We start from the raw sequence: 19,528 nt of genomic DNA on the forward strand, positions 1-19,528 counted from the left end.
TTTACATTTCCCTGATGATTAGAGATGTTGAGCATTTTTTCTTATGTTTGTTGGCCATTAATCTACCTTCTTTTGAGAAGTTTCTGTTCATGTCCTTTGCCCACTTTTTAATAGGGTTGTTTGATCTTTTCTTGCTGATTTTCCTTAGTTCTATATAGATTCTACTTATCAGCCCTTTATCGGATGTGTAGCATGCGAATATTTTGTCCCATTCTATATGTTGTCTGTTTGCTCTGGTGATAGTTTCGATAAATGGTGCTGGCAAAACTGGATAACCACATGTTGAACACTGAAACAGGACTCACACCTTTCACCTTTCACAAAAATTAACTCACAGTGGACAACAGACTTAAACCTAAGGCATGAAACTACAAGAATTCTAGAAGAAATGTTGGAAAAACTCTTACAGACATTGGCCTAGGCAAGGAGTTTATGAAGAAGACCCCAAAGGCAATCACAGCAACAACAAAAATAAATAAATGGGACCTGATCAAATTAAAAGGCTTCTGCACAGCCAAGAAAAAGCATTTATTAATAGGGAATTTTCAATGGCATTCAATCCTTAAGCCCTTCCAACAGCTTGTTGCCTTCCTAGGCAAAAACAGGCCCAGCCTGGAAGACCCACTTACATGTGGAATGGGCTGAACTGCCTTAAAGCATGGTCTCACATCCAGAGCAAATTTCCTCCAGGTTTTCAGTGACTGCTGCTGAATCCTACTGGTTTTGATGAGCTTCTCGGTTTGTGTATACCACTGAGAAAGTGTTTTCTAGAAGCTGATTCCAATTAGCTAGCCTTTTCAGAAAGTTTCAGGGAGACAAACACATGATGATGCTTCATGAGCTATCTGTTCCCACAATGTCATCATAAAACAGGAAACATAAACTATTACAGCTGCACAGGCTTTGAGCACCATCCAATCAATCCCACTGCATTACACAGAACCAGGCCTAAATAAATCCAGATGATTGACTTTACAATGTTTTAAAAAATGAACAGACAATTCGCAGACTGGGAGTTCTGATAAAGAACTTGTATCTGGAATACATTTTCTGTAACTGTCAAAACCCAATAAGAGGGGAACAACTCAATTAAAACTAGACAAAAGATTTGAACATATGCTTACCAAAACAGATACGTGGATGGCAAATAAGCACAGGAAGAAATGTTAAAAATCCTTACTCATTAGGGAAATGCAAATTAAAGCCATAATGAGTGACCATTACACATCTACTAGAATATCTAAAATTAAAAAGACTGATCATGCCAAATGTTGGTGAGAATATGGAGTACCTGTAAACAATCCTGCACTGCTGGTGGGAATATAAGATGGTACGACCCTTTTACAGTTTGTCAGTTTCTTACAAAGTTAAACACACACCTACCCAAGCATACACACCTACACCTATACGATCTAGTCATCCTACTCGTAGGTATTTACCCAAGAGAAATGAAAGCCTATGTCCATACAAAGACTTGTACATGAATGTTCACAGCAGCTTTACTTGTAAGAGCTAAGAAACTAGAAACAACCCAAATGTCCACAACTGAATAAACACACCACTGTGGTATGTTTATAAGCAGGAATACTATAGAGCAATAAAAAGAAATAAACTATTGATTCATACAACAACATAGATGAATTTCAAAATAAGTATGCTGATAAAGCAGTCACACAAAAAGGAGTACATCTATGATTCCATTTATATAAAATTCTAGAAAATGCAAACAAGTTGTGTAGTGACAGAAAGCAGATCAGTGGGGGCCTGGAGAGGGCTTTTGTAAAGGGGCATGAGGAGACATTGTGGGATGATGGGCAAGTTCACAGTCTTTATCGTGGTAATGGTTTCACAGATGCTTACATGTGTCAAATTGTCAAACCTAACCAACCTATACATTTTAAGTTTGTGAGTTTTATATACCAATTGTACCTAAATAAAGCTGTTTTTTAAAAAGCTATGAAAAAATAAACAAAACCCTCTTGTGGGAGGCAGCATGGTACTGTGGAAAGAACTTCAGTGGTTGAGAAAAAATTGTGGTCAGATCTGCTCTCCTACTTATTACCCATGAGAGCGTGCATAAATTATTTAATCGTAAAACTGGAATACCAGTTTATCCACTGGTAGAAAATAAATAACATTATATATATAAAGACACATTAGGTATTTGATAAATGGTGGTTCTCTTCCTTTTTTCTTCCAGGGGAAGATATCTGAAACCAATTATTATCAGTAACTCATGATTTCAAGAAATTTCTATTTAACCAGAGTCCCCCCCCCACACTAGTTAAGACTTGATGCTTCTCTAATTCTGCCATAAGCAAGCACTGTAGTCTAAGCAACACACCATCACTTATTGCTAGTGGTCCCCATCCTGAACAGTCCTCCTCGCACTTGACAAGTGCCTGAAATTTCATCTTTCTTGTTTTCTTTCTTTGGCTAAAGGTTTGCATCTTTTTAAAAACTAAATTATGCACCGAGTCAGCTGATACCTCACCACCAGACTCAGGTTTCCTAGGGCTGCTATAACAAATTACTGCAAACTAGGTGGCTTAAAAACAATATAACTTTATTCTCCCCAGTTTTGAATACCAAAAGTCTGAAATCAAGGTGGTGGCAGAGCCACAGTCCCTCCAAAGGCTCTAGGAAAAACTCCTCCCTTGTCTCTTCCTAGCTTCGGTTGCAAGCAGACATTTCTTGCCTCATGGCAGTGTAATTCCAACCTCTGCCCCTCCTTCAAATGGGCTTCTGTCCTGTTCTCCCCTTCTCTTATGAGGATGCTTGTCACTGGCTTTAGAGCCCACCCTAGTCCAGGATGATCTTATCTGAAGATCTTTAACTTAATTACTTCTGCAATGATCCTTTTTCCAACAAAGATTATATTCACAGGTTCTAGGAGACGTACCTTGGTGGAGGGCCACCATTCAACCCACCACAGCCCTAGATCTAGTCCCTGGCAGACATAACTATACTCTTTCCTGTGGAACCAAAACTTCACTCAGTGCTCCAAACAGCCACTACCAAGCAGCCAAAATTAGGTTCCCCTGGCAGGGAACCTTCACGTTTCAAGCCTCATCTGTAAATCTCATCCTTGAGTGAATTAAGAACCTGAGAAAGGGGTGTAGACAGTGGATAAGGGTGTCAAATCTTCATTTTTGTCTGAGTTGGGCACTGGCCTCTAACACCTTAAATTCAAACCTAGCCACTGTGAGTCACTGTCTCTGGAAGAAACCCTGTGGCTGGAGACTCATCCGTCTCCCAGGTAGGCAAATTTCCCTAGGTAATTTATGAGTTGACACTAAAATTTAAAACTCCCTTCAGTGGGGCAATTTGGTGGGGACTTCTTCCTTACTCATCCTGTTAGACTTCCCTAGTCACCCAAATAAACAGCCTCAGAAATAAGAGTTCTGTGATGCAAACCAACCTCTGCTTCTATTTCTTCCTCCTCAGCTAACACCCGTTTTCTCTTTCTAAATAAAGGAGCAAAGACTTCTTTATGCTTTTCTTGTTCCTGATTTGAAGAAGGTTTTTCTGTTTCCTTTGATATCTTTCCCAGTCAAAATCCATTTTTTGCTTTGGATTTTCAGATCTGAATTTTTCAAGACTTTGCAATTTTTTAGAACTCCTTGGCGAGGCTTGGTCAGGCTTCCTCTCATGGTGGCATTTTCCCTGGCGGTGGGTGGGGTAGGAGATGGAGGCGTGGAGGGTGATTTTTGTGAGTCCTCATTGTCGTGTTTCCCGGGGAAATGGCTCCTCTGTCTACCTTTTCTCTTTTACAGTTCTCTTTCCGGGAGGATTTTTCCACCTCTGCTCTTTCGCTAAGCCTGCTGGAAGGAAGCAGCTTGCTAAAAATCGATTTTCTTCGGATTACTGACTTCTCTCTCTCCTTAGAGCCTGTTATGTGGTCACTTTCTCTAAAGTGACTGGACACTTAGAGAGCGCTCAGAAACCTGGTCCTTTATGGCAAAAGCCAAATCAAGAAAGACACCCCCTTCCTGGGTCTCTGCCTCTGTGTCATTTCCAAGGGACTCCTTGACAGGACATGAGCAGCTGTAGGGCAGTCTGGGTGGAAGGACCCCAGTTCCCCTCCATTTGGTGTCTGGACAGCCTGGCAACTGGTTTAAAGCAGCAGTTTTTAAACTTCGCTGACTGTAATCTGCAGTAGGACACGCCATTTACATCTCAACTCAGAGATATACACGTGTACATATAAATTTTAAAAAGTTTCACAAAACTACTTATCCTTACAATAGTCAGGGGTCCTCAAACTTTGTAAACAGGGGGCCAGTTCACTGTCCCTCAGACCATTGGAGAGTGCGCACTGTGGGCCCAGGACGAGTCGGCTGCTAAGCAGGACAGGCAGCGGTGGCAAAAACACCCGGAGGGCCAGATAAATGTGCTAGGCGGCTCCCATGTGGCCCGTAGTTTGAGAACGCCTGAGATGGTGCTATTCCCTGCATCCCTCCCTCCCTCCCTCCCTCCCTCCCTTCCTCCCTCCCTCCCTCCCTCCCTCCCTCCCTTTCTCCTTCCTTCCTCCCTCCCTCCCTTCCTTCCTTCCTTCCTCCTTCCTTCCTCCCTCCCTCCCTCCCTCCCTTCTTCCCTTCCCTTCCTTTCTCCTTCCTTCCTTCCTTCCTTCCTTCCTTCCTTCCTTCCTTCCTCCCTCCCTCCCTCCCTTCTTCCCTTCCCTTCCTTTCTCCTTCCTTCCTTCCTTCCTTCCTTCCTTCCTTCCTTCCTTCCTTCCTTCCTTCCTTCCTTCCTTCCTTCCTTCCCTTTTTTTCCTTTCTTTCCCAGTCTCTGGGCACAACCCATTGGATTGATTTTATGATACACTAATTGGTTACAGTCTGCAATTTTGAAAATGGCAGGTTTAAAGAAAGCTGCAGCAGTCTCTGCTCTTGGTTAGGAAGTCCATCACACTCCTCTTTATTGTTTCTCTTTCAATTCGCCCTCAAGGCTTTTTAGCTGCTGCTTCCTGATCCTATGATGAGGTATGTATCGATCCTAGGTCCTCTTTTTCCCTGCCTATCTTTCTTGAACAGCCAGCCCTCGCTGCTTTCTAATCAGGGTGTGAGTGTCGTCCCACGCCATCTCAGGTACACTAGTTGGGGGACAGACATGATCATAAATCAAAACCTCTCGGGCTGCCATCTTACTGACCTTGCAAATATAAACAGGGCCAGTTGTGCAGGTCTCTCCCTCCTTCCTCCTTTCTTTCTCTGCAATCCAGCTTCTTTGTGGAAAACAAGGGTCCTACTAGGTCTTACCCCACACCCTTCCTTATTAGAGTTAATAAACCGTGTCTGTGGCAAAACAGTTTTATGACTATTAGGTTCACATCTGCCCTGGTGGCACCTGACTCAGAAAAGCGTTTGCAATCTGCATCCTCCGTTCCACACTGGGTAATACTCAGCTTAGTTTACTGTTGCTCACATTTTAGCATCAGTAGCCAAAGACAGAAACACTAGGGGGCTGGGAAGGAAATCTGCTCTCCTTTTTTCTCAATTACAAAGCTGCCAACATCTCAAGAGCGTACTTACCGGCCAGAGGCCGCATGTCTGATGGCTCAGATTTGCGGACTCATTAGCAGAAGTTCCGTCTTTACCGCCCACGCGAAGGAAGGATGTTTCTCAGTCACTTCTGTTTGCAAATTTTAATTTCAAATTTTCCTCTATCAGACTCACACCCTCAGAGTTGAGGAATATTTAGGACACATTCCCCATCCCTAGTATTTGTCACTTCAAACCAAATCCTCGCAGTGTGAAGTCAAGGTTGTCGGGGGAAATGGCATGATCGAGGGCTCTGGGTAGGGATGACCCAGCGACACCACCTGCTGAGTTCTTGGCAGGTGAGGGGCATTTCTGCACACCTGGCAGGTGAGGGCACCTCCTGTGTCTCTTTTTGGTCTGTGTCAGTTGCTTGGAATACAGACTACAGATGTGAGAAAGCCTCTTGGAATGCAGAGCCCGGGAGGCCCACGAAGGAACAAAGAAAACTGACCACGTGGGAGAAGGGAGGAAGCCTTTATAATCCCCACAGCAGCATGAGTGGGTTTGGTTTTGTTTTGCCCCAACCTCATTTTACATAATACCAGCCCTCAATAAATAAAATGATCAGTATCTTATGAATAGTGTAAATAATATTAATTATTGAAAAATAAGATTATGAAGCTCCCTTAATAAACACTGTTGAAATGAAAAATGGGACTCGCATTTATATGAAATTTGGGACTCTGACTCTCATTTTATGAAATGTTGATATTTGAAAACCAAGACTGTCCTGACTCCTGGGCTCAGAATGTCCTCAAGGTCTGGTACAGAGGCAAGGTTACTCTCCTACATTGGCGCTGTGCTGTTGTTACTGCCTATCGGCAACGTATTCGGGTCAGGCACTGATTTTATTAGGTTCTCCGTCACCGTTAGGGAGAAGAGTGCCTTAGCATTTGCTCAAAACTCACTTCTTATCCCTTGGCATAGCACTGTTCCTGTTAAATACTGGTGTTTAACAAATTACCCTAAAACTTAATGACTAAAGACAGTAATTCTATTTTGCTCTCTTTTTTGGGGGTCAGGAATTTGGACAGGACTTGACTGGGCAGCTTATCTGTTTCATGTGGCATCGTCCAGGACTGCTGACAAGCGGCCTTTCTAGGTTGGTGGTCCGGGGTAGTCGGACTTCTGTTATGGCAGCTCAGGGCTCCCAGGGAGGGGAAGCTTCCCTCAAGACCTGGACTCGGAAAACGGGCTACCATCAACTTTACCATATTCTATCAGTCAGAGCAGCCACAGAGCCCACTCAGATTCAAGGGAAGTGGATGTAGACCCCACCTCTCTATGCAAGGAGTGTCACAAATCTGGAGTCACCTTTAATCTACCCTAAGAAAAGACTTGCTAATTGCTAACATGGGCCTAGAGACTGCGTACTTCTTGGCCTCAGAAGGACAGAGAGAAGGCATGGATAGGACACAGCTAAGATCCCGGGTTTGCTTTTGGGCTTGCTACTGGTATCCAAGTGACATGATGAGCATGCAGCAAATTCTTGACAAATCCTGTTGCTGATTGTTGTAACTGCTGCATTCCCTTAGGCAGAGGGCTACTGAGAACAAATTCAGTCAATCGGTGAGTCGGGAAAGATCTATCAGGCATTTACTCTGTGCCAGACATTGTGCTGGGTGCTGGGGACACAGAGGCAACAAGATACCCAGCCATGGTCCTTGCCCTCATAGAGGGTATGAGGTTAGTATAGGAGAGTTAGTATAGGAGACAGGTATGAGTTAGTATAGGAGTCAGATATTATCAAAGGATTTACAAAATAAATGTAAAGTTGCATCTTATAGAAGTGCCATAAAAAAGAGGTGTGTGATGCAAGATCAGGGAAGACTTCCCTAAAGAAGTGATGATTGAACTAAAATCTGAAAAATGGGGGATGAAGAGCCAGAGTCTGCAGGGGCTTGGAGACCACAGGGTCTGATCCCTGAAGTGGTATGTGGACACGTTGCACATTCCATCCATTCATCCAACCATCCAGCTGTTCATTAATCTACCCATCCACCCACTTAGTCATCGAGCCCTGATGAGTCACCTTCCATGTGCTGGAGACACGGGTAAGTGAGACCGCCTAATCTGTACCTTTATAGAGATTCCTCCCACCCCTCCATTGTTCTAGTCTTTATTACCTTCACCAAGCATTGAGATTCTAAAGACCTCTCTAGTTTATTCAAGGATAATATCCTACAAGCCTCATCTTTAATCTATCCTCACTCCCTAGTCATAATTATTTGCAAATACATCTTTTGGTCACAAGGAGTACATGGTGCAAGGATGGGAATGACTCAGCACAATTGCTCTCAGAAAACTCTCCATGGATGATGACACTATGTTGTGCTGCCTCTTAGGCTGCACGGGCAGGTCTGGTCATGTCCTGGGTAGAGTCACAGACCATTCCTCCCTCCTAGTAAGGGCATTTCTCTCTCCATGGCATTGTTAATACTGAGCATGCCATTTTCCCCAGGGTGGACTCTTTGGTTACGGATGCTTACTACAAGAGATGTGTTCTGCTAATCAATCCAATTTAATTCAATCCTAACTTAGTTCAAGTTAGCTTTTAGTGTAGGTAGATTCAGCTCAACTCAACTTTACTCAGCTCAATCCATCCATCCATCCATGCTTTCTGCAAGTATTTCTTAAGTACTTTTCTTTGTCAGAGTCTATATTGGGCCTGTGAATCCCACTGGGGTTGCTTTCACCAGCAGACTCCCCTGCCTGGTCAAATCTGATGGCATCAGTGTATGGTGGAGAGACTGTTACAGCAGGTGGTCCCGGGGACAAACGGAGTGGCACATGAGAGTCGGAGAATCAAAGTTTATTTCGCCAGCTCAGAGGGGCCTTGCCACCAAATTCTGAGCACTGTCTACTGAATTTTTCCCACTTTTATTAAGTTGGGGTGGTCCGAGGGGTGGCGTACCAGGTGTACCTTATTTGATGTGTCACGCAATAGGTTACTATTATGTTGATGCACCAGGCAATAAATTTATTGTTACGCTAATGTCAGGCAATAGACTAGTTGATGGGCCAGAAAACAGATTGGTATTATGCGGATGCGGGTCTTCCATGAGTGGTGGGGGTCTCTGGATACACCAAGTAACAGATGGGGGTTTCCCTTAGCAAGAACCCTGGACTTAGAGCAGAACCTACCTATGTCTGGAGCGTAGCCCTGCCATTTACCTACCTCCTTGGGCAATTTTCTTTGCCTTTCGGAGCCACAGTTTTCTTAACTGTAAAGCAGGAATAATAATAATACACACTTTGTGGAGGGTTTTTTCACAATTAAATTCAAAGAAGCCACTCACAAATAGAATCCATTAAATCCACCCATTTTTTAAAACCTCTCTGGACCTAAAGGAAAGACTAGACTAAGCAAGAAAAAAGATCCAAAGCTCAACACAAGGCTTGGAAAACAGGAGAATTCACAAGGGAGGAGTTTACTAGTGAACCACGGTATAGTCCCCTTGTCTCTGCCCTGGAGTCTCCCTGTTCCCTAGAGGTTTCTTTTGATACCCTCACTGAATTCTTTTTGGGAAATTGCCTTGATATTTACCCAAGTTACTTTTTTGCGTCCCAGGGCTCAGCCCGACTCTTGATTTCTCGTGCTCAGAATCAGGAGCTGTGCACTTGAGTACAGCTCAGGCGTTCACTGGCATGCCAGTCCTTCATCACTAGCCATGCCCTTACAAGCAGGGAGAAGACATGGGGAACAGAGAACGTGGTGGCAGCCTGCACAGCCCCCCAACCCAGCAGAACCCCGATAAGGCACAGTTGAGGCATGCTATAGTATTGATAGCAGAGGAACAGGAGACAGGAGGGAAAAAAAGACAAGAGAAAGACATCCAAGAAAGTGAAATCAGGTCGGGGTGGGTTTCCCCCACAGAGACTGCCATGTCACTAGACATCCCCTACAACCCACAGGTGCCAACTCTGGCCTGAAAATAGATGCACAACTGAGCCACGGGATACCCAATGTTCGGCATTCTCGGGTTCCCTCAACTTGGGAAGAAGGCTTTCTCTCTATCTCTCATTGTTTCCACTTGCGGCTGAAATCAGATCCAGGTTTCTCGTTGCTTAAAAATGTCTTCCATTCCATTGCTGCCCAGGGTCATCTCACATGGATACCCTCTTTTCTTAGGTACTCGATGGTCTCAGATGCAGAGACAGAAAGCATTTTCATGGAGCCCATTCATCTGTCCTCAGCCATTGCAGCCAAACAGATCATCAAGGAAGGTAATGCAAGCTGAGGGTGGGTGGCAGTGGGCAGAGCCCAGGGGCCATCTGAAGACCCTTGGAGGGGCCACTGGAAGGCGTAAATGTGCTTCTCAGGTGCCGCCCATCACATGAAAAGATGCAGATCTGAAGAAGGCAGTTCTGCCAACCCTCATCATCAACTGTGATGGGACAGAGGTGGAAGTTATGCGTCTCTGTGAACAGTCCTCTAGTCAGCAGCCAGGGAGGCAGCTCCGACTGCTCTTAGGGCCTCCCGCTCAGTGTGTGGTCACCCCAGGGCTCTGAGGTGGCTTATGGTAGAGATGCAGACCTGAGGGCCCAAGAAGTAGCAAGGAGCACCTAAGACTTCTTTTCAGAGGGATGTCCAGATTTAGAACTGCATTTCCACCAGTGCTTGAAGATGGTCTTCAACCCAAAGGATGCATGGGGAGGAATGAGGGAAGGGTGGGGTGGGGAGCGATGCTTATATTTACACAGTAGAGTATGGAGATGACAACATACCATATTTTATTCAAGGATACTTATCCTCATTGGATGGATTTTTCTTTCCCTAGTCAGTTTTGGGGAAATAATCTTTTACAATTTCTTTCCTCCCCTTTCTCCTCCTTGCCCCTGGTGTCGTCTCACACTTCTGGTGGGAAGGGGTGGGGTGGGATGAGGCAGCAATGCTGAATGCAACAGGGCCCAGCTGGCCTTTGGCCTTAACCTGGTGTCCATCGCTGCCGGCCACCATCCCCTTCCTGGCCTTTAGTCATGAAAGCCACACATGCTCCTCCTACTCCACCCTAATCCCAGGCCTTTCTTGGTCCCTGACCCATTTGGGTCTCTACCAGGGTCTCCAGAGGACGGCTGGATCTCACACCACACCTCACAGAGAATCAGAAAGTCAGTTGGTTGTTGCTGGCTGCTCTGGGCACTCCGGGAGGCCCTATCTTCTCAAAGCCCCTCTGACTCTGGAGTTTCTTTTTCTCCCCCCCCCCCCACCCCAACTTGGTGTCTCTGTTATCTTGTTCCAAGCCAGGCCAAGGCCTCCAGGCCCAGGCAGTGTCTTCACCCTGGTCTAGTTCTCCCTGACTTGCTCCCAGCACCACCCTGGCTCCGGAAGGTCTTTTCTCCCCCCTTTGTGGTTGGGAATTCCCATGACCTTGCACCCTGTACTATCCCCACTCTCTGCTTCACTCAGTGGGCCACTCTCCAGGTTTTGGTTCTTGATAAATATAAGTCCAGCTTTAGGAGTTGTGAGCAGAACATGTTCTCTTTTGGAAAGCTTCACTTTCAAGTGTATAGAATGCCATGGACATTCAAAGTCTAGTTTGAAAGCAGCAGATGCATGATGCCTTTTTAAATTCTAGATCTTATGCACTCTCCCCTTCTCTGGGACATTAAGCCTAAGTTTCATTAGTCTTAGTGGTTGATAGGCTGTGGGGAAAGAAAAAACAGTACACTATAGAGAAAGGAACATGTGTCAGGTGATATTTCAAAACGTTACCATGCTGGCTAGTGATCAGAGGGGTGAAAATGTATGTTGAAGGCCCCCAATTTTCATGAAAGTGTGCACAAGCCACACATCTGAGCGAGTGCAGGGAGAATGTGCGAACTCTACTTTCTTTTGAAGAAAGCTCAGGTAATGGAAATAGACGGGAGGAATGGATGCAGGGAGGTAAAGTGTACAGAGGCGGAGGTGTGAACCAGAGACCTAGGTCAAGGAGGAGTTGCCTTCGCCCGGGTGAGGGGCTGGGACATTTGGTTTTAAACTGAAAAGGGAAGAAATCAAAACAACCACCTGCTAGATAAATAGCGGAGGCAGACAATACTGTATATTTTAATGAGGCTTCGGAAGTTCTATTTTCCACCTGCGGTAAAGGAAAGATGTGACATCTCCGTGGGGTGGAAGGAGAGGGGCTTTTACATTTGCTAGGTAAGCCCCCAGGAGAGCTAGGGGAGAAAACTGGGTGGTGGAGAAAATAGGAACATTTCATCTATTTTTAAACAAAACAGAGCTCTGGGATTGCCAAGGTTTTCTTCTTTCTGCTTTTGAAATGGAGATCAGAGAACGTTAGAGCTGAGACCTGATGCTGGGGCTCAGTGGCCCATCAGGGGGTTCGGATGAGGAAAGAGGGAAGGGAAATGAAACCCTGAGCCCCAGGCAGAAGCCAGGGCTCCCAGGATTCGCATCCTTGAACAGCAAGCCCTGCTGCTATCCGAGACACCCGTCAGGGGCTGCTTCCGTGAAGGGCTGGGCCGAGTCTGTCTTCCAAATGTGGCTAGGGCCGAGGGTGGGGGACCTGCAGCCTCAAGGTCACCTGTGGCCCTCCAGATCCCACAGGGCAACCCTTGACTGAATCCAAAGTTTGGCTTTGGTAAAAGACCACACTCAAGGATCCAGAAGGCCACATGTGGGTCCAAGGCTGCAGGCGGCCTCTCCCTGCAGCCGTCTGCCCAGAGACCATTCGTCAGGGACAGAGATGGTGCTGGCATGAGGCGACGGCTAACACAGAGGACACGCCTTTCCGGCTTCTTCTTTCCCTCTCTCTAGTCAGTATTTTTGGCTACCAAGTGAGAGGAAAGATTTTGCTCTCCCCTATTCTTGTCTACCTTCTTGGAGAAAGGAAACGTTTTACTTTCCCCCACATTGGATAAATCATGAGCAAATATATTATTAAGAGAAGGTAAAAGGGTGAGTTGGGATTTGAGTTTAAGGGGAATTTGAGCTTTTCTGTTGTCAGCAAGGCCCTGAGCCCTGTTTTGAGACTGGCACGGGGGCTCGTGACAAACTCTTGCCACCTGTCTAAGGGCTGGGAGGCTGAGAATCACAGGTGCTTACACTCCGGATGGAGGGAAGCAGACAATGAATGAAATAAATAAGTAAATTAAATGTATATTAGGAGGTAATATCACATAAATGACTGCTGAAAGTTTTACTTTTCCCAGGGATATTTGCAATCCATATGTAAAGGAATCATACTAGTAGAGTGAATTACGTTATAAAAGTACACCATTGACTCATTTGGCAAACACTTCCCAGTACCCACATTATACTGGGCACTGTGGGAGTTAGAAGCATGAATGGGATGTACACCTAGTACTTAAGGACCATCAGCCAGCTTCAGAGAAGCATGGGAAGGAGTAGGGAAAAGTGGTTTCCTTCACCCACACCTATACAATCCTGCTGCTGACCCCAACTACTGGTGTCCGGGCCAACACAGCAGGCCCCCAGGCCCCACCGCGTCCTTTCTGGCAGATCCTGCTGGCATTCAGTCCATGCCCAGAGTCCTTGCAGCCAACCAGCCAAGAGCAGGTTCTCCCAAGGAACAGGGAGGGCCCTGGTATTCCCAGCTCTCTGATGAGCATGCCACCTGTCCCCTCTAGAACTCAAGCCACGGGAGCTCAAAGCAGACACAGAGTGTCCAGGCATGCTGGAGTCCGCCGAGCAGCTGCTGGTGGAGGACCTGTACAACCGTGTCAGGGAGAAGATGGACGACACCAGCCTGTACAACACCCCCTGCATCCTGGACTTGCAGCGGGCCCTGGTTCAGGACCGCCAAGAGACGCCCTGGAACGAGGTGGATGAGGTCTGGCCCAACGTCTTCATAGCTGAGAAGTGAGTCTGGCTGCTGGGGGTCATGATCCTTTGTCCCACCCTCTAGTTAGGGCCTGAGAGAGATGAAACTCTCCCAGCTTTCATCAAAGGCCCCCCTGGGTCCACCTAGCATGCTGCAGCTGCCCAACCACTTACCCTGCCCTGGCCGTGGAGAAAGGCCCTGCACGCCTGCCCACAGAGAAACCCAGGGAAAATGCTGGCACGACTGCTTACTCTCTGCCCCCCTGCCAGGGCCATCTGCCACAGCCTTGCCCCTCTGGCCATCTCTGGGCCTCTAGGACTGTCACAGAGTCCTGCCAGCTCCACCACCTCATGGCATCTGTAACGGCCACAGAACGGGACACTAGGAGCATTGACAATGACATGCATGTGTATTTACCAACATGTGAAAATGTTCACAATATAGTATGAAAGAAATAGATTACAAGAGAGTACATATACTAATATGTATGATGCTAATTGTAATATTTACGGGGCGTGTGTGCGTGCATATGCTTTGCATAGGCAACAGTTAGAAATACAACAAATGTTAATATTTCTCTCCTAGAGGTGTTTTTTTAAAGGGGGCTTTTATTTTCTTTTTTAGATTTCTTTTGCATTGTAAAGGTTTTCTAGAGTAGACATTTATTGTTTTTGTAGACAGAATACAGTTATTTTTTTTTTTTTAAGAGTTTACCTGAGGCCAGGAGTTCGAGCTGTAGTGTGCTATAATTGTACCTGTGAACAGCTGCTGCACTCCAGCTTGGGCAACATAGCAAGACCCTGCCTCTGAAAAAAAAAAAAAAAGTTTATCAATGGTTTCCAGAACAAAAACAAAAACAAGGCCGGGTGTGGTGGCTCACGCCTGTAATCCTAGCACTCTGGAAGGCCGAGGCGGGTGGATTGCTCGAGGTCAGGAGTTCGAAACCAGCCTGAGCAAGAGCGAGACCCCATCTCTACTATAAATGGAAAGAAATTAATTGGCCAACTAATACATATATAGAAAAAATTAGCCGGGCATGGTGGCGCATGCCTGTAGTCCCAGCTACTCGGGAGGCTGAGGCAGCAGGATCGCTTGAGCCCAGGAGTTTGAGGTTGCTGTGAGCTAGCCTGACGCCATGGCACTCACTCTAGCCTGGGCAACAGAGTGAGACTCTGTCTCAAAAAAAAATAAACAAATAAATAAAAAAAGAACTCATTCACGTCCTATTCCTTCAGGATCTTTCCAGTGCATAATTGGCACCAATAGGTTAATTCGTGCAACTAATTTTCCAGTGTAATTACCATGTATCCAGAAGTGAAGGAGGGAATTTGGGGCCCCAGGGAAGGCAGTTGGGATGGCAGCTTTGGACATTGGGTCTTATCCAGGCAATTGGTTGCCTGGAACTCGATCCCCAGAGCTGGGTACCACATCCTAAGGAATTAAATAGATCTGCAGATCCAGAAGCATTCACCTTGTGGTCACCAGGGATCCCAGGCATCTCTAGGTATCCCCAACTGAAGCCCCCTGCTCCTTCTTGGGCCACCCTGTCCTCAGGGCCTCTTCAAACTAAGCTCCATTTATTCAGCTGCAGCAAAAAAAGCTGTGAACTAGAAATCTGAAACACCAATTCTTGTTCAGAGCTTTTTTTTTTTTCTCCTTTCACAGTCTGGGGAAGTTATAAGAGCTTGGATTCATTTTTATAATCTTCAAATGGGAATAAAAATAGTTGCCCTATCTACTTCTCAAGTTCATTATTGGGATAAAATAAAATAATGCATGTGAAAAGATTTCAAAAACTATAAGCGTGCCATATCAATGCAGAATACGCCTAATTTCATTATTTTTTTATCTGCCACTTTTGTCTTTGATGAATGTCCATTTCCAAGGCATGAGGTTTTAAACTAAAGGTCTCTGGACCATTCAAAGGTTTTCTTACACATCAGTTCTGTTCTCTTCTTCATCTTGCCCTTTCTTGCTTAGCTGTCTGTCTCTTTTCTCTCTTGCTGCCGCCAAGTCACTGACCCTTTTTATAATGGCATTTGCAGCGATCCCAGACACCCAGGATCAGAGAAAGAGGCACTCACCCAGCTGGGGCCCCCTGACCATTGCAGCGGGCTCCCTGCTGCAGTGGTAACACCTTTCTAGCTCCGACTCTGGCTAACACATCCCTGCCTCTCCCCCCAGGAGCGTGGCTGTGAACAAGGGGAGGCTGAAGAGGTTGGGAATCACCCACATCCTGAATGCTGCGCACGGCACTGGCGTTTACACTGGCCCTGAATTCTACACGGGCCTGGAGATCCAGTACCTGGGCGTGGAAGTGGATGACTTTCCCGAGGTGGACATCGCCCAGCATTTCCGGAAGGCTGCTGAGTTCCTCGATGAGGCGCTGCTGACCTATAGAGGTGAGGGGGTCTGCCGCTCCAGGCTGCTTCTCCCAGGGGAGAAGCAAGTGGGGATGTTATGGAAACCTCCTGGTTATCTGCCGCGTCAGGAGGGCATCTGTCTTAAGAAGGCCGCTTTCTCTAAGGAGAGGAGAAAGGACAAGATAGCAATTCATCCAGTAAGTAATTTTTGAGGGCCTACCATGTGCCACGTACTGCTCCGGTCCTGGCCTTTGAATTCTCTTACGCTGTAGAAAGGGGAGAGAAAATGCACATTAAAAAGCAGAAAATAAAATTAAAATAAAAATGTCAGATGGTGACAAGTGCGAGGCAGAGACTATATAACTAGGATGATGTGCTAGAGGGACTGGCCAGATCCTTGCAGATGGTGGTTGAGATGTCCTTCTGTTGATGGGACATTTAAGCCACCTGACAAGGAGCTAGTCATGGAAAATTGGAAGAAGAGCGTTCCTGGCCAAGGGAACTGCTAGTGCAGAGATCCTCCAGCAGAATACACTTGGCGTGTTCAGGAATCCAAAGGTTGGTGTGGGTTAGCACAGTGGATGCAGGGGCCCCTTCACAAAGGAAATTAAAGGCCAGGCTAAGGAGGCTGAGCAGCACCTTGATCTGATTTATCTTTGAGGAAACTCATTCTTTGGAGAATGGACTGAGTAGGGAAGGAGGGAAGCAGAGCTGAGGCTACTGCTGTATGCAAGTGAGAGTGGTAGGAGACTAGACTGGAGTTCACAGGCTCTGGGCTCAGGGAGGAGAGGCTGAGCCCATGCAGTGGGGGCGGCAGCCCTGCAGGTAAGAGTTCAGGATTTGCTCCCCAGCAACCTGTATTTGAATCCAGGATTTGCTACACTTTATCTACCATGTGACCTTGAGCCATTTCCTTTTCCCCTGGGAATTGCAGTTTCCTTATATGTAGAACAAAGACAAAAATATCTAATGCTGAAGTTGCTGGGAGGAATACATTTTTTTAAATGCAAATAAAAGAGCCTACTTGGCACAACACCCGGCACATGATAAATGCTTCAAACATTAAAGCCATTTCTCTGATGATACTGTTAATGACTCCTTGGAAGGGCATTGCTTGTCACCACCAACGGCCAGGCTGGGTAACTTCTAATGGAAAACACACACACACACACACACACACACACACACACACACACACACACACACACACACACGATGTGTACGTGTGTCAATTGTTATGTATATAATAAAAAGTAAAAAGTTTTCTCTCCTTTTCAATGCTTAAAGATCCTGTGGGATTATCTGTCCAGTGTCCGCAGCACAGGGAGTTTGCGCGCGGCTCTCTCGGGCCTGGCGCGCACCCGCCGAGCTCCGGTGCGCGGGAGCTAGCGCGCGTAGACGTGGCCTCCGTACAGCGGTCGCCCGGGTCGCCCCGCACCATCCCAGGCGGATGAGACAGATCGCAGAGGGTGGAACGCATTTCCCAAAGCGAGATGGAGAGCGAGGGCCAGCCGGGAGGGAGGAGGGAGGAGGGACGCGCGGGCCTAGTGAAGGCCGGGGCCTCCCTCCAGGATGCCCACGTCGGGCTGGGTCGCCCTGGCCAGAAGCGAGGGGGTCAGCTCCGCCCGGCCCCACACCCAGGGGAGTCCCGATTCCCCGTGGGGCCCGGTGCGTCTCCTCTCCATTCCGCCTCCTCTGCCTGCGAGGCCGCCGACGGACCGGACTGCCACTGTGGTCGTCGCTTTGGTGGGTAATTCCTACTCGTCGCCGCAGAGAAGTTGTAGCATCCCTGGAATTATCCCCCTGAGCCTCAGTCCCTGTGGTTTCCTCTAGTCTAGGATGCACAAAGAGAGGGAAAAGAACGCCTGGTGCTGGGCATTTTACATAGTAATCCTGGTGGCCCCACCAGGGCACGGTGTTGTTATTTACATTGCAGAGATTGGGGAATTGAGGCCCGGGGAAGGTTAAGTGACTTGGCCACAGCGTAATAATCAAGATTCTGTTGGTTGCCTGTAAGTAGAAACCATCTCAAACTCCTTTACAAGCAGCAAAGGCACTAATTATGAAGCTACAGGAAGGAATCCAAAGATATTAATAGAAACGTGGCACCCCAGGAGTCTGGAACAAGAACTGAACAATCTCAGGAGTCTCAGTTTCCAGCCTCCTTCTCTCTGTACTTTAAATAGCAAATGGCTCTAGCTGATCCTGCCTCGGTCCCATTTCCAAATTTTCTGGAGAATTTGGCAGATGCTGGGCCTTCGTCTACCCTGAGTTCTACCAACAGTGGCAGGTGGGGTGGCCTGTGGGCAAATACTTCTTGTTTTCCTGGAGTGTGGAGAGGGGGTAAGTTCTGAGGAAAGGGGGAATTAAGAATTGGGAGGGTACACACAGTTGCCTGCCATATAAAGGCATACTGCGTGTAGACAGAATTTGAACCCGGTCTTACTCAAGTCCAGTGCTCTCTCCACTAGGTGCACTTTTCAAGTTTTAAACACAGGGACACCCCCGTCCCCATCAGCCCTGTTGCTAGTCAAAATGGCGACTCTGCAAATTAGAAAAAGACCACTTTCCTCAAACCATTTTACTGATGGAAAAATTTCATCATAACCAAATATATTTCTCCTTCGGTGTGAAGGGTGCCCCCTGCAGAGCAAAATCTATACAACACCAGAGTGGACCTTGTACCCAACAGAGAAAACAGAAAATCCTATTGCTGCTCTGGGAGAAGTGGGTAAAGACCCCAGAGTCCAACCCACCCAGCCTCTCCCTTATCCCTCAGGCTGCCCTTGAGGCTACTCCAAGGAATTTCAGAGTGCTGGGAACACAGCAGGGAAAAGCATGGCTCCCTCAACCTGGTGTCTACCAGATTGAGTCTGATAGTATTTCATGCCCCATGAGGAAGACTGGCTGGTCATATCCTGAAGTGTCCTGGAGTGGGTAGGCCTGGTGATTCCACCTCCAAAGGAAGAGAGTGAGACTTTGGGAGTAGCCACAGTAGCTTGTGGCCTGGTCAGATGGTTAAGGGAGGTCCTTGGTGAGAGACAGCTGAGCCCTGAGCTGAAGATGGGAGGGGAAAAGACCAGCGCATCTGTAGATGCCCCTTTGGAGGCTTTGACTCTGCTCACTTACCTCCCTCTAGTGGCTGCTGGCTCTTGCCAATAACACCTCTCAGCATTCCTCCCCTGAATCTTCTCAGTCTCTGTGTGACAAAGACATGGTCTTAACTGATGCAAAGATATAATAATAAAAGAGTCACCACCCATCCCATATAGTTAGATAGAATTCTTGACCGATTTAGCAAACATCTCCAAAGGCTGTTGGCAAGTAGATTAATAACAGCCAGGAGGAAGGTCTCTGGCGGTCCCAGTCTGCATTTTAAACAGTCATTAAAATGAAGGCATACAAGGCATGTTTGTTACATTCACGAAGGATGCAAAGCAGAAAGGGAGGCCAGGAGATAGCTGCTCTACTGAATGGCAGAGTCAAGATTTGCAAAGGCTTCTGTAGGCGATACAAACAGACCACATCTACCAAAAATGGTTAGTAGGAATTTGTAAAGTTATCCTTACGTTTAAAAAATGCCATAGGAAAAGAGAGATATGACTTAATTGCAGTTTTTTAAAAGTTTTATAGGTTTCAGTGGCTATAAAAGATAATTTGAGGGCCGGGCGAGGTGGCTCACGCCTGTAATCCTAGCTCTCTGGGAGGCCGAGACAGGCGGATTGCTCAAGGTCAGGAGTTCGAAACCAGCCTGAGCAAGAGCGAGACCTCGTCTCTACTATAAATAGAAAGAAATTAATTGGCCAACTAATATATATAGAAAAAATTAGCC

General features: G+C 46.7%; 1 protein-coding gene across 5 annotated transcripts in view; it reads left to right on the forward strand.

Annotated features, from left to right (window-relative positions):
* The window catches only part of STYXL2 (serine/threonine/tyrosine interacting like 2), a 37,769-nt gene that overhangs the window by 7,370 nt on the left and 10,871 nt on the right, over positions 1-19,528 (forward strand). For all 5 annotated transcript variants that reach the window (XM_012745312.3, XM_012745313.3, XM_012745311.3 and 2 more), the window contains 3 exons: positions 9,676-9,770; positions 13,140-13,371; positions 15,518-15,735. In XM_012745312.3, coding sequence (XP_012600766.2) covers positions 9,676-9,770; positions 13,140-13,371; positions 15,518-15,735 — 545 coding nt within the window. The remainder of the gene's footprint in view (positions 1-9,675; positions 9,771-13,139; positions 13,372-15,517; positions 15,736-19,528) is intronic.

This window comes from Microcebus murinus, chromosome 2 (assembly GCF_040939455.1).
Source record: "Microcebus murinus isolate Inina chromosome 2, M.murinus_Inina_mat1.0, whole genome shotgun sequence".
Lineage (NCBI taxonomy): Eukaryota > Metazoa > Chordata > Mammalia > Primates > Cheirogaleidae > Microcebus > Microcebus murinus.